General features: G+C 42.2%; 1 protein-coding gene across 3 annotated transcripts in view; it reads left to right on the top strand.

Moving 5' to 3' along the window:
- The window catches only part of KCNQ5 (potassium voltage-gated channel subfamily Q member 5), a 634,869-nt gene that overhangs the window by 573,470 nt on the left and 49,137 nt on the right, over positions 1-12,262 (top strand). For all 3 annotated transcript variants that reach the window (XM_051854552.2, XM_051854551.2, XM_051854550.2), the window contains one exon: positions 1,188-1,408. In XM_051854552.2, coding sequence (XP_051710512.2) covers positions 1,188-1,408 — 221 coding nt within the window. The remainder of the gene's footprint in view (positions 1-1,187; positions 1,409-12,262) is intronic.

Below are 12,262 nucleotides of genomic sequence, written 5' to 3'. Positions count from 1 at the left end.
CAGTGACTGCACCCCACAAAGGCTTCCGCATGACCCAGAGTAGCTGTTCAAGCGACTCCACTCGAACCCCTTGCCCCATCATTTCCTCAGGCCCTGCAGCGCCCTACCCTCTCACATGGATAACAGTGTCACCTTCTACTGAATAGCATAAGGGCTCCATAAATGAAAGAAAAAAAAAAAAAACAAATAGAATGAGCACACAAGGCTTCTTAAAGTTCATTTGAGTCCTGCCAAACTTCCTTAGCTACATGGCTATTTCTGTCTCCATGTTAGAGACGAGGAGCCTAAAACCCATGCCTCTCTTATTCCAACCTGCCCTTTCCCAGTTCATCAACACTACACCTCCTGATCAGGAAAGTGTAAGGTGCACTGGAGTTTTGTGGTGGTTGCTCATGCTTCCTTTATCAGCCCACAACAGCTCAATCCCAGCAAACCTCAAAGAACTGACTGTCTGAACAAATATAATTTACCAGTAGCTGCCACAGCAAATCAATAACCTGTTTGATAGCAGGAAATGGTATAGTGAACATTAACATTTCATTCTGTTAACCAGTCACCACATTCATTGTATGTTGGGGCTATTCTACCTTGTGTGATTTTGTCTCACAAAAATGAATGTAAGCATAAAAGAAATGTAATGTTATGTGTTGTATGTCTAATATTATGTATGCAGTGCTAGCAACTGCTATGAGATTGCATGAATTTGTTGAAATCATAATCTTGCCTGAAATACAAAGTGCATGTTGAATTAGGTATAAATGTAACTGTCTTCCCTATTTTCCTGTAGAAATGTTTAGATTACAAAGAGATATACTCCCAAATAAAAATAATTTTTTTTAAAATCTCAAAATTTGAGGTTAAAGCTAAAAATCACCCAACAATTTTTAACATGAATTCCAAACCAGTTCTTTGTATCTCCTATGTAATTGTGCACAAACTGCTATACTTGATCTCAGTAGTTTCTGTGATAAAACCAAGAAGGGTGTGTATATAGATCTCAAATGAATGCAAACAGAGATTAAAGCTCAAATTTTCAATAAGGGCAAATTACATTGCTATGCTCCTACTTGCTGAAAACATTTTGTCTATTGAAATATATGGCCATACACAGTTTCATCGAATTATGTACCCAAGTGGAATGGACGAAATTGCTTGAAATGGATTAACCATGCCTCTGTTCTCCACAGTCAGAAGCTAAGTTTTAAGGAGCGAGTCCGCATGGCTAGCCCAAGGGGCCAGAGTATTAAGAGCAGACAAGCTTCGGTGGGTGACAGGAGGTCCCCGAGCACCGACATCACAGCTGAAGGCAGCCCCACCAAAGTGCAGAAGAGCTGGAGCTTCAATGACCGGACCCGCTTCCGGCCCTCGCTGCGCCTCAAAAGTTCTCAGCCAAAACCAGTGATAGACGGTAAGCCCCGTTTTTCCATAAGCATTCTGAACCAAATAGGCTGTAGTGAGTGAGATCATGAATAATTCATTATCTGTGCTACTATCTGAAGATTGAAGGAAGCTACCCCAGAGAAATGACTGTTTTCTTGGGAATTTATCCATGGCCCTAAGGGAAGGCACAGAGCCTAAGTTTACTTTTGGAAGCAACTTTAGCGTCCAATCTACATTTCAAAGAAGACAAACGAATGTAGTTATTTTCTCACAGATACCTGCAGCATATTTATTTCTCAGACAAGGTCCACATCAAAATCAATGTGACTATTGACGTGTGTGTGTTGTACAAGGACAGCCAGGTGCTCTGTAACATCAGACGTGATAGGAAGGCCGAGAGAGCGTTATGGTTAGTGGGGAAGGTGCTCTTTCCCTTTCCCACATACGCTATCCACCGTTGACTCACGCTACTGCTTGTCTTCTTTAAAGAGATTGCTGCTGATTCTTCCTTTGGAGGCTTCCAATGATAAGTGAAATTCAAGTTCTTCTCCCCAGAGGAATTAACCTATTTTATTGATATGATTATATAGCAGAAGTCTACTTGCCAACACATTTTATTGAGTGCCACATAGTTTTCATGTTTATAAAATAAAGCATTTTATTTTTCATTTAAGATTAGCTTGCCTTTCCTTTTAACTGTGCCCCGCTGGGATCTCTTATACTGGGCAAAGAACCAAAATCAAATAGCATCTTCCATTAATGCATGAAAACTGCAAAGGCTATCAGTACTTTGTTCTCGTTCCCTAGGATAACCTGTATTTTCCCAGGCTCTGAAAACTCAAGGGAGAAAATTAGCAACCCAGGGTCATAATTACAGTGATCTCAGACCCTGTGCAGTGAAGTGCCTGGGACCTCAGCACCGAGTGCCTCCCAGCTTCCTCGGAGATTCTCAGACATAGCTCTTCCACTCTCAAGAGAGCAACGCAAGTTCCCTCTTCATACTTCATTCTCCACAAGTCCAGTCCCATGGATTTGTTCTCTCCCATCTCAGCTGTAGGACAGGCTCTGCCATGCTTCCCCACAACTGTCTCTCTGCTGAGGTAGCCAACGCCTACATCCCCAACCCTATTTGCTTTGCCATCAAATCACTTGCAGTGTCCTGAGTCCCCGGTGGCACACTTTTGGGGTCCTCTAGTTTCTGTACTCTCCTCCCTAGGGAATTCAGCTGAAAGAGCTTAAGCACTGGGTCTAGAGTAACAGGTGACAGGACTTTATTTTGCACTTGAAGTAGATTCACTGAATATACTTGTAAATGGGTATGTCCCTTCTGGAAGGCAATTTGGCAAAATAAATACAAAAGCCTTTACATATGCCTAAGCCTAGACACATCCCACTCATCAATTCCATTTCTATAATATCATTGATGTCATGAAACAATATCAGACAGTACAAATAATACTATAAATAAATTGAAAATTACTGACATGGGAAGATACAAAAAATTCCATCTTTATTTTACATTTCTATGTGTTGTGTATATGCTCATGTGTGTCTAGGAGAGGGTTGAGAAAGATTTACAACACTGTATGCACAGTTACTTCCAAGTGGTGAGAACACAAACATATTTTGTTTCTTCATTTACTCCATCCGTATGAGTATTTTCTAATATCTTTGCAATGAGCATGTATAGCTTTTGTAATCAGGAATCAGAAGGGGATTTTTTTCTATTTAAAATTAGCCTTCCTTTCACATGCTGCCTTCTTTCTGCCCCCCACCCCACCCCAAGAGCCCCTGAACTAACTGGTGCTCACCAAAAGGAGCACCTGGTCTCCTGAAGGGAGCCAGCCTTCATTGCACACAAACCTAGACTGTCTAGTGAGGCTTAACAGATTCTGCTGTAAACAGAACTTATATTAGTTGCGTGTGCTGCCATAACAAAGTGCCAGAGACTTTACCACAGGCTTAAACAACAGAGCTTTATTTTCTTAGCATCCTGAGGCTAGAAGTCCAAGATCAAGGTGTCAGCAGGGTTGGTTTCAGGGTTATCTTTCTTGGCTTGTAGAGACTGCCTTCTCCTCCCTATGCCTTCACAGAAGCTTTCCACCTTACACACCTGTGTCCAAATTTCTTCTTGTTGGTTTTTTTTTTTTCAAAGATTTATTTATTTATTTGAATGGCAGAATTACAAAGAGAGAGAGAGAAATCTTCCATCTGCTGGTTCACTCTCCAAATGGCTGCAGTGGCCCCGGGTTGGGCCAAACCAAAGCTAAGAGTTGAGAGTTTCATCCAGGTCTTCCATGTGGCTGCCAGGAGCCAAAGCACTTGAGCTATTTTCTGCTGCTTTCCCAGGCACATTAGCAGGGCACTGGATCAGAAGTGGAGCAGCTGAACTCGAATCACTGTTCATATAGGATGCAGGTGTCACAGGCAGCGGCTTAACTCTCCGCACCACGATGTAAGCCCCACATTTCCTCTTCCTCTAATGATGGCATCACCCTGAAAACTGCATTCTGACTTAATAATCTCTCTAAAGACACCATCTCCAAATGCAGTCACATTCACAGTACCAAGAGCTAGGACTTGGGAATTCTGGAGGGACACAATCCAGCCAGTGACAGAGCTCCTGCTCACCCATGCTGCAGTATCCCTGGCAATCTGAGGTGTGTCCGTATCGTCAACCTTAGCTCTGGGTTCATGCTGTACTAGAAATGCATACATTACACATTACAGTGGTCCATATTCTTCCAATATGGGTTTCCAAAAGTCTTCAGCTCCATGCTATGAGATTCTTACAGTCAACTGAGTACATTTAAATATAAAATTTATAGAATCTGGATTCTGAATGTGGAAAATGTGTGCTGGTTGTACTGTTTGGCCAGAGGCAAAGAGTTTTTCAAACTCACTTAGAGTCAGTACTGTCCATCACAGTATTTTCAGTATCTGCAAATAGTTCTCAAAAGTCACATAGATAAAGACAGAAGTCCTATTCTCCTCCAAATCACAAATTGCAAAGGTCTCCCTGTCATCCATTTTCTCTAACATTTCATACAAGTGCAATTCTGTTTGGTTAGAAGGGAATTGCTTTTCCCTTGGTTGGTGCACATTTCAATTGATTCTGAGTTCCCCGAGTGACGAGAGAACTGATTGCCATTCTGTTATAGCAGATTTTTTGCTACCCACCTGCAGGAGATGGTGGCTCCTGACTCATTTAACCCAATAGCCCAGAATCCTTACCTCTGATTTAACTCAATTTGGGAGTCTTGAGAAAATGGAAGTTCTTTTTCACAGAGGAAGAAAAAAATTGAAATAGCTATCAAATAAATTTAGACTTTAGTTATACATTTTTATTTATAGTGCCTCTCCAGGTTTTAAGTATTTCTAAAATCTACTTACTATCCATGGAAAATTGTATTTAATACTATAGCCTACTCCCAGTTATTCCAGGTCTATTTGCTCATTCACTTCTGGTACTTTTTTCTTCTACTTTTCTCTTTCCTTTACATATTTTAGGCATTTCATGACCCATTAGCATGCACAGAGAGAGTAGGAGAATAAAAGGAAGAATAATGGAAATTTAGATCAGTCATTAAGTTAATAACTAATTACATTTGGAAAGTAATGGGCCTGTAATTGAAACATTATAGTGTGAAAATAAAAGAAATTTAGAGTTAATCTGTAAATATTAATAATCCCTGCCAAATCTGGTACCCTTTACTATTACATGATAGTGTTTTTATAATTTAATGACTCTCTCAAAAGGTTATTAAATGTTTTTATTCTTTGTTATAATTTTTGTGAGAGGCAGAAAGACAAAGAGAGAGAGAGAGACAGAGAGCTCTCATCCACTGGTTCACTCCCCAAATATCTGCATCTGGTGCAGGTATGGGGCAGAAGCCAGGAGACAGGAACTCAATCCAGTTCGCTGTTGTGAGTGGAAGGAACCCAATCTGAGCCAACAATGCTGGCTCCCAGGATCTTCCCTAGCAGGAAGCTGGAGTCAGGAGCCAGAGATGGGTTTGCAGGTCAGGCGCTTCCATATGGGACACAGATGTATTAACTGGCATCTTAGCCATTAGGCCAAATGCCTACTTTTTTTTTTGCTATAATTTTTAATAAGATTAACATATTATAGTCAAAAAGAACACAATTGTCTCCTAATACTCCTCAACCAATATGAACTAGAAAAGTGAAAAGTAGCAGGTGTTTACAGAAGCCTAAAATGTACAAATGGAAAAGGAGAGAAAGTAAACTATAGGGTGGTATTGCCCTAGCAAATTTATTTTGATTAATAGGATATGAATAGTATTTTTAGCTTTTAAGTCCTATAATAAGAAATAAAAATGACCCATTAAATAGTCAACAGTATTTAATCCTCTTCACGTAATTTTGGAAATCATGTAGCATAAAATGGTATTTTTATCACAAGTACATAAGGATAGTAACCATGATAAACCTTTCATTGAATCCTCTGTGTCAGGCATTGTTCTAAATGCTTTACCTCTGTTATCTAATCTGATTCTCCTTGTACTCTTATGAAGTAGTTACATTATTATCCCCATTTCAGGTGTGAGGAAACTGAGACTTAAAGCTAAGTAACTTGTCCAAGGCCTATGAGTTATAAGGAAAGGAACCACACGGCATATTGGATACCTAGGCAGCTTAACTTCACAGTCCCCCTGTAGACTTATTTGAAGATATACTTTCCAATGTCATGTCAGTTTCCCTTTAAGCATTTGTCTTTACTTCTGCTCTCCCTCTTACCCAATCCCTGCTTTCACTCTTCTATCTTGAATTGGTCCTTCCCATACTAGCCGTTTGACCTTGCCAGTATCCTTTTGCATCTCTCCCAGCCACAACTGCCACACTTCTCCATTACATCATCTTCCAAGGCTGCCAGAGCTAGAAGATTAGGCAAATTGGGGAAGTGGCCTTTCAGTGACCCTTCCGTTTTGATTAGGTGTCTGGGAAGAGACTCAGGATAATAGCCATACTCGTCTGTGACCATTTGCCCAGGCAGGGAGGCAAATAGTAGGGTAAACTGAGCATGCTCGAGCTGTAAAAGACAGTGGCAGGAGACAGACAGCTGTCAGCATAGACAAGTAAGTGGAAGGGGGCAGATTGCAAGGAGGAAAAATGACAAGCAGCCAAAATGCACAAGAATGAAACTAAGGAAAGCTAAGTAAGTAAAGTCTTCAGATTTCTGGTGACCAGTTTACTATCCAGGAAGGCGACACATGTGGGACTCGGCTGCACTGGGAAATCGGTTTCCAAGTTGCACTCAGAGAGCACAGTGAGCTCAGAGAAGGACAAGGAGGTAGCTTGAGATATCTCTGCCCTATGGTGTAAATAATTTGATATTAACTATACCCTATGACCTCTAGTAATTACCATATGTTAGAAATAGTAATAGGTATCTAAAATATGTTTCACATATATGTGTACCATGCATGCTTAACATTATTTATGTTACCAATGGTAACAACCCCGCTGAGCACCTTCAGGGCTAATGCTACTCCTCTGGAAGGCACATCCTCTGCAGATGTTTATGAGAAAGACCAGCTCAGCTGACTGCAGGAGATGTGTGGGTTCAGCTGGGTGGAACGTGGGTGAACTGAAGATACTGCGCATCTTCCATTCGTGGGGGTTCCGTGAGGCCAGTGCCCATGTTCAGGCACTACAAATATCGCTTCTCTTTTCATTTTGTTTCATGTTCCTTTCTCCCCTTGGCCAATGTCCCAGGTTAGAATGCATTTGGATGCAGGGCACAAAAGCAGATTCAAATACCTTAAGCCCTAATGCTATTTATAACACCACACAGAAAAAAGAAGTTCAGAGATAAGACATCTCCTGGCAGAGAGCACTGGGAGTCAGACTTCATTCTCCATGATTCTTTTTTAAAGAATTATTTTGATTTGAAAGGCAGAGTAACACACAGAGAGAGGGCGAGAGAGATGACAAACTTGCACCCACTGCTTCACTCCCCAAATGGCTGCAACAACCAGAACTGGGCCCAGGCCAAAGCCAAGAATCTGAAACTCCATCTGGGTCTCCCCAATGGGTAACAGGGACCCAAGTACTTGGGCCATTTCTACTGCCTTCCTAGGCACATTAGCAGGGAGCTGAACCACAAGCAAACAGCTGGGGCCAGTGCTGTGGCATAGCATGTAAGACCACTGGGGCTGGCATCCCATATGAGCACTGGTTTATGTCCAGCTGCTCCTCTTCTGATCCAGCTCTCTGCTAATGGCCTGGGATAGCATCAGAGGACAGCCCAAGTGCTTGGGCCCCTGTACCCATGTGGGAGACTCGGAAGAAGCTCCTGGCTCCTGGCTTTAGATCGGCCCAGCTCTGGCCATTGTGGCCATTTGGGAAGTGAACCAGCAGATGGAAAACCTCTCTCTCTCTCTCGCTCTCTCTCTCTCTCTCCAAAACTCTGCCTTTCAAATGAATAAATAAATCTTTTTTTTAAAAAAAAAAAAAAAAAGCAAAACAGCCAAGACTGGAATGGGTGCCTCAATGTTCAATGCCAGTGTCACAGACAGCAGCTTAACCTGCTGCGCCTCAATACCAGTCACTCTGTGAGACTGTTTTTGACTCTGCCCATCAATGTGTGCCTCCTTCTCAGGCCGGCCACAAAATGGCTACAGCATTTCCAACTATCTTCTCCGGAGTCAGCACTTTTGGAGGCAGAGTAGCAACCACTTCATGTTGTATCCCTTCTTAAAAGTGAGGAAAATGGTCCAATAATACCCTATTGTGCAGAATTCTCATGTCTAAAACACTCACTAGCCTGGAAAATGGTGCCACTGTCATTGGCAGTCTCCAGTCAGAACCCAGATGCTAGGACTCCCTGAAAGTGTGCAATCAAGTGTGGCTGGACATACACAGATCAAGTTGAGGATTACAGTTTAAGGTTTGGGTATTTACAAAGCAACCTCTAATGTGTCTCATAGCTAGAAAAGCTTTTCTGCTTTGGTGTGATGGTAAAAACATTAGGTTTTCTTTCAGATATTATATATATATATGTCACTTCTGTTCCTCTAAATGTCTTAAAGATTGATTTAAAGGGTAGAGCAATAGAAGGGGGGGCATGGAGAGAGAGAAAGAGAGAGATCATCCATCCACTGAATTACTCCCCAAATGGCTACTACAGCCAGAGTTGAGCGAGGCTGAATCCAGGAGCCAGGAACTTCATCCTAGTCTCCCACATGGGTGGCAGGGGCCCAAGCACATGGGCCATCACTGCTGCCTCCCCAGGCACATTAGCAGGAAACTGGATCTGAAGAGGCGCATCCGAGACTTGAACCTGCACTCCTATATGGGATGCTGATAGTCACAAGCTATGGTTCAACCTGCTGTGCCAGCCTAGGCTTTGTGAACATAAAAGCCAAGTTTTTAATTCTTTTTTTTTCCCTCCTTTCTTTTGTTGCATCATTTCCATGAGACAATGAATATAACTGGCCAAACTACTTGAACTTCCTAAGAAGGACAAAGTGGTTAAAGAAAAACCTAGGTTAAAATAATGAGTGTCTCAGTCATGTAATCCCTCTTCACGTACAGTCAGCCCATACATTTCCTGTCATCACCGCCACTGAGGGAAAACAGGTGCAACTGCTTTCATCCGCACCTCCACAATGCCTCCCTCTCCGCGCTATTGCTGTGAGTGACTCCTTCTTTTTGACAGTAATGAGAACTAACAGTTTCACATAAAAATAGCAAGAAAAAAAAGTAGAAATCCACAATGTGGGATTCCAGATCTCTGAAATGCTCTAGAAGATAGTTCGTTCACCTCCTTCCTCTCTTCTTTAACCTCTGGTCCACCAGTGTACTCAGATGCATGCTTGAGACTATCAACTTAAGGTCACTGAGAAGACCGGAAGGAGGAAGCATGTAGTGCAGTGGTTCTGACAACTGCCCTGGACTCACAGGCTTCTGTATCCATAATGGGATATTTTCATCAAGGCAGTTTAAAGCACAAACCAGCAGCGCTTTGTGTTTGATTAATTTATACACATGGCCTCTGACATTATCCAAATCCTCTTTTACATTTATTTTCCAGTGGCATCTTCTCCCTCCATGTTTTTCTGTCTCCCCAGTTGCCATTTTTGTTTTTTTTTTTTTTTTCCCACAAAATGCCAGGCACTGCACTGTACTTAACATTTTGCCGGACTTTCTGTAATGATAGCCCAACTTTAGCCAGACCTTGATTATAATTTTCTACAGTGTATGATGCTTCCTGGTAGTTTCTGGAATCGCCTGATAATGACTCTGCATTGTGTTGACAGAAGTAATTGTTGCTAAAAGAATATTCTCCTAGGGCGTCTACTTAGCCTGTTTGTACACATTCCTGACCTCAGGTTCTGACTGAAGAGTACACCCGTTCCTGTTAGCTCTATGGATTACAAAACCAAACTGTTTCCTTTCACAATAAGAACAAAAGATTTATTGAGTGGTTGGATCTGAACTCTGGAAATTTTCACTCCATATTTCACTTTCTGTTCAACTTACTTTTTCAAAAAAGTTATTTTATTTATTTTAAAGGCATAGTTACAGAGGTGGAAGTGGTGGTGGGGGGGAGATCTTCCATCTGTTGATTTACTCCTCAAATGGCTCCAACAGCCAGTGCTTGGCCTGGCAGAAGCTGGCAGCCAGGAGCTTCACCCAGGTCTCCAACATGAGCCAGGTGCTTCTGTTAGGGTCCGAAAAAGCCCACCGCCCGAGGAACAACTCCAAAAGACTTTTCTCTCATGCAACCAGCAAAGGGTTAAATTTATTGATCCAACATGTTGGGGCCCTCTGAAAATACAAGGACAGAGGAGCAGTGAGAAACTACAGCATAGGGTTTATAAAGGTAAAAACCGCAAAATCGGGACGGGGGAGAGAATACACGGTTGCTAAGTGGTTGCTAAAATCTTACAATCAGCAATTATGATCTTAAGACATAGACAAATCACATCTTCATTATTAGCCCAGGTAACCCAGGTGCAACCTTTCTACTTTTAAGCTTGAGCAATCATACTAGGGGGATTTTGTGCTCTGCCAAGGGTGATGTAGTGCACTGCTATTGTCCGACTATTTGAGATCATAGTTTCAGACCAGAGTCTCACGGTGGGGGGGTGCTTTCCCAGAATGGAGTCTCAAGTGCTCCAAAATGGAGTCCCTACTGTCAAGGTGCTACTTTACTCTGTCTTATTTTCACAGCTGCACCAGGAAGGTTTAAACCTGTAAGCTTAAGCTTAACTTTTTACACCCGCACATATACAATTTTAACTCTTCACTTCTTCCTGGTCTCCCATGCAAGTGCAGGGGCCCAACCACTTGAGCCATCTTGCACTCCTTTCCCAGATGCATTAGCAGAGAGCTGGATCAGAAGTAGAGCAGCCAGAACTCAAACCAGCACCCGAATGGGATGCCAGCATTGCAGGCAGCAGCTTAACCCACTGCACCACTTCCAGCAGATGGAAGATCTCTCTCTCTCTCTCTCTCTCATTCTGCCTTTCAAATAAAAATAAGTAACTTTAAAAATTAATAAATAAATAATTAGTAAAAACCATTACCTAAAGAAACTGTCACAATTCTAGTTATATGTGCCTTTTCTCTTTAGTTGTCCAGGATCTTTATTCAGCCAAAGATATCCTAATTTGTTCAAAGACATCCTAATCCTCCCTGTGTGCCCTACACTGTTCTTTTTTTTATTTTATTTTTAAGGAATACAAATTTCCTAAGTACAACTTTAGGAATATAGTTATTCTTCTCAACTTCCCCGCCCTCCCACCCACACTCCCACCCCTCCTCCTCCTCCCTCTCCCCTTGCCAGTCCCATTTTCTATTGAGATTCATTTTCAATTAACTTTGTACACAGAAGACCAACTCTGTACTAAGTAAAGATTTCAACCATTTACACACACACACACACACACACACACACAAAAGCTGTTGGAGAATTAGTTTTACAGTTAACTCTCATAATACAACTCATTGAGGACAGAGGTCCTGCACGGGGGTTTGGTGCAATAATTCTTGGTTGACCATTCTTTGTTGTCTTTCCTGGAACCCCAACTACAAAATCCTGATGCCTTTTAAACATTTCTGTTATCTGCCTGCCTCTAAAGCCACTTGGGTTTGTGACCTCTAGTCTAACTATTTTATTTCAAAATGTCTTCTGATATTTGAAAAAAACAACCACAGGGGCCGGCTCTGAGGTGGAGCAGGTTAAGCCACTGCCTACAGCACTGGCATCCCTATGGGTGCTAGTTCGTGTCCCAGCTGCTCCATTTCTAATCCAGATCCCTGATAATGCTTCTGGGACAGAAACAGAAGATGGCCCAAGTGCTTGGGCCCCTGCACTCATGTGGGAGACCTGGAGGAAGCTCCTGGCTTCAGCCTGGCTCAGCCCTGGCTGTTGCAGGCATTGGGGAAGTGAACCAGCGGATAGAAGATCTCTCTCTTTCTCCCTTTCTCTCTCTCCCCTCTTTCCCCCCTCTCTCTCCCTCTCTCCCTTTCCCTCTCTCTCTCCCTCTCACTCTCCCTCCCTCTCTCCCTCTCTCTCTCTCATTTTCCCTCGCTCTCTCTCTCACTCTCACTCTCCCTTTCTCTCTCCCTCTCTCCCCCTTCCCTCTCTCTCTGTAACTTTGCATTTCAAGTAAATAAGTAAATCTTTTTAAAAAATCATGACTACTTCCAACCTCCATTACATTATAGCTAGAAAATTATATTCCATTCTTACTGTAACCATCCCAAAGTAATATTAACAGGGTTAAGTATATGATTAGTGAAACAAAAAATAAAATGAGGGAGCAAGAAACCAGCTAGTTAGTTGCAAAACAAAAGTGTTCTAACATCTAAACCTTTCTCAAACAACCCAAGGCCCCTCTTCAGCTGC

Source organism: Oryctolagus cuniculus, chromosome 5 (assembly GCF_964237555.1).
Source record: "Oryctolagus cuniculus chromosome 5, mOryCun1.1, whole genome shotgun sequence".
NCBI lineage: Eukaryota > Metazoa > Chordata > Mammalia > Lagomorpha > Leporidae > Oryctolagus > Oryctolagus cuniculus.
This window is presented reverse-complemented; position numbering and strand designations above follow the sequence as displayed.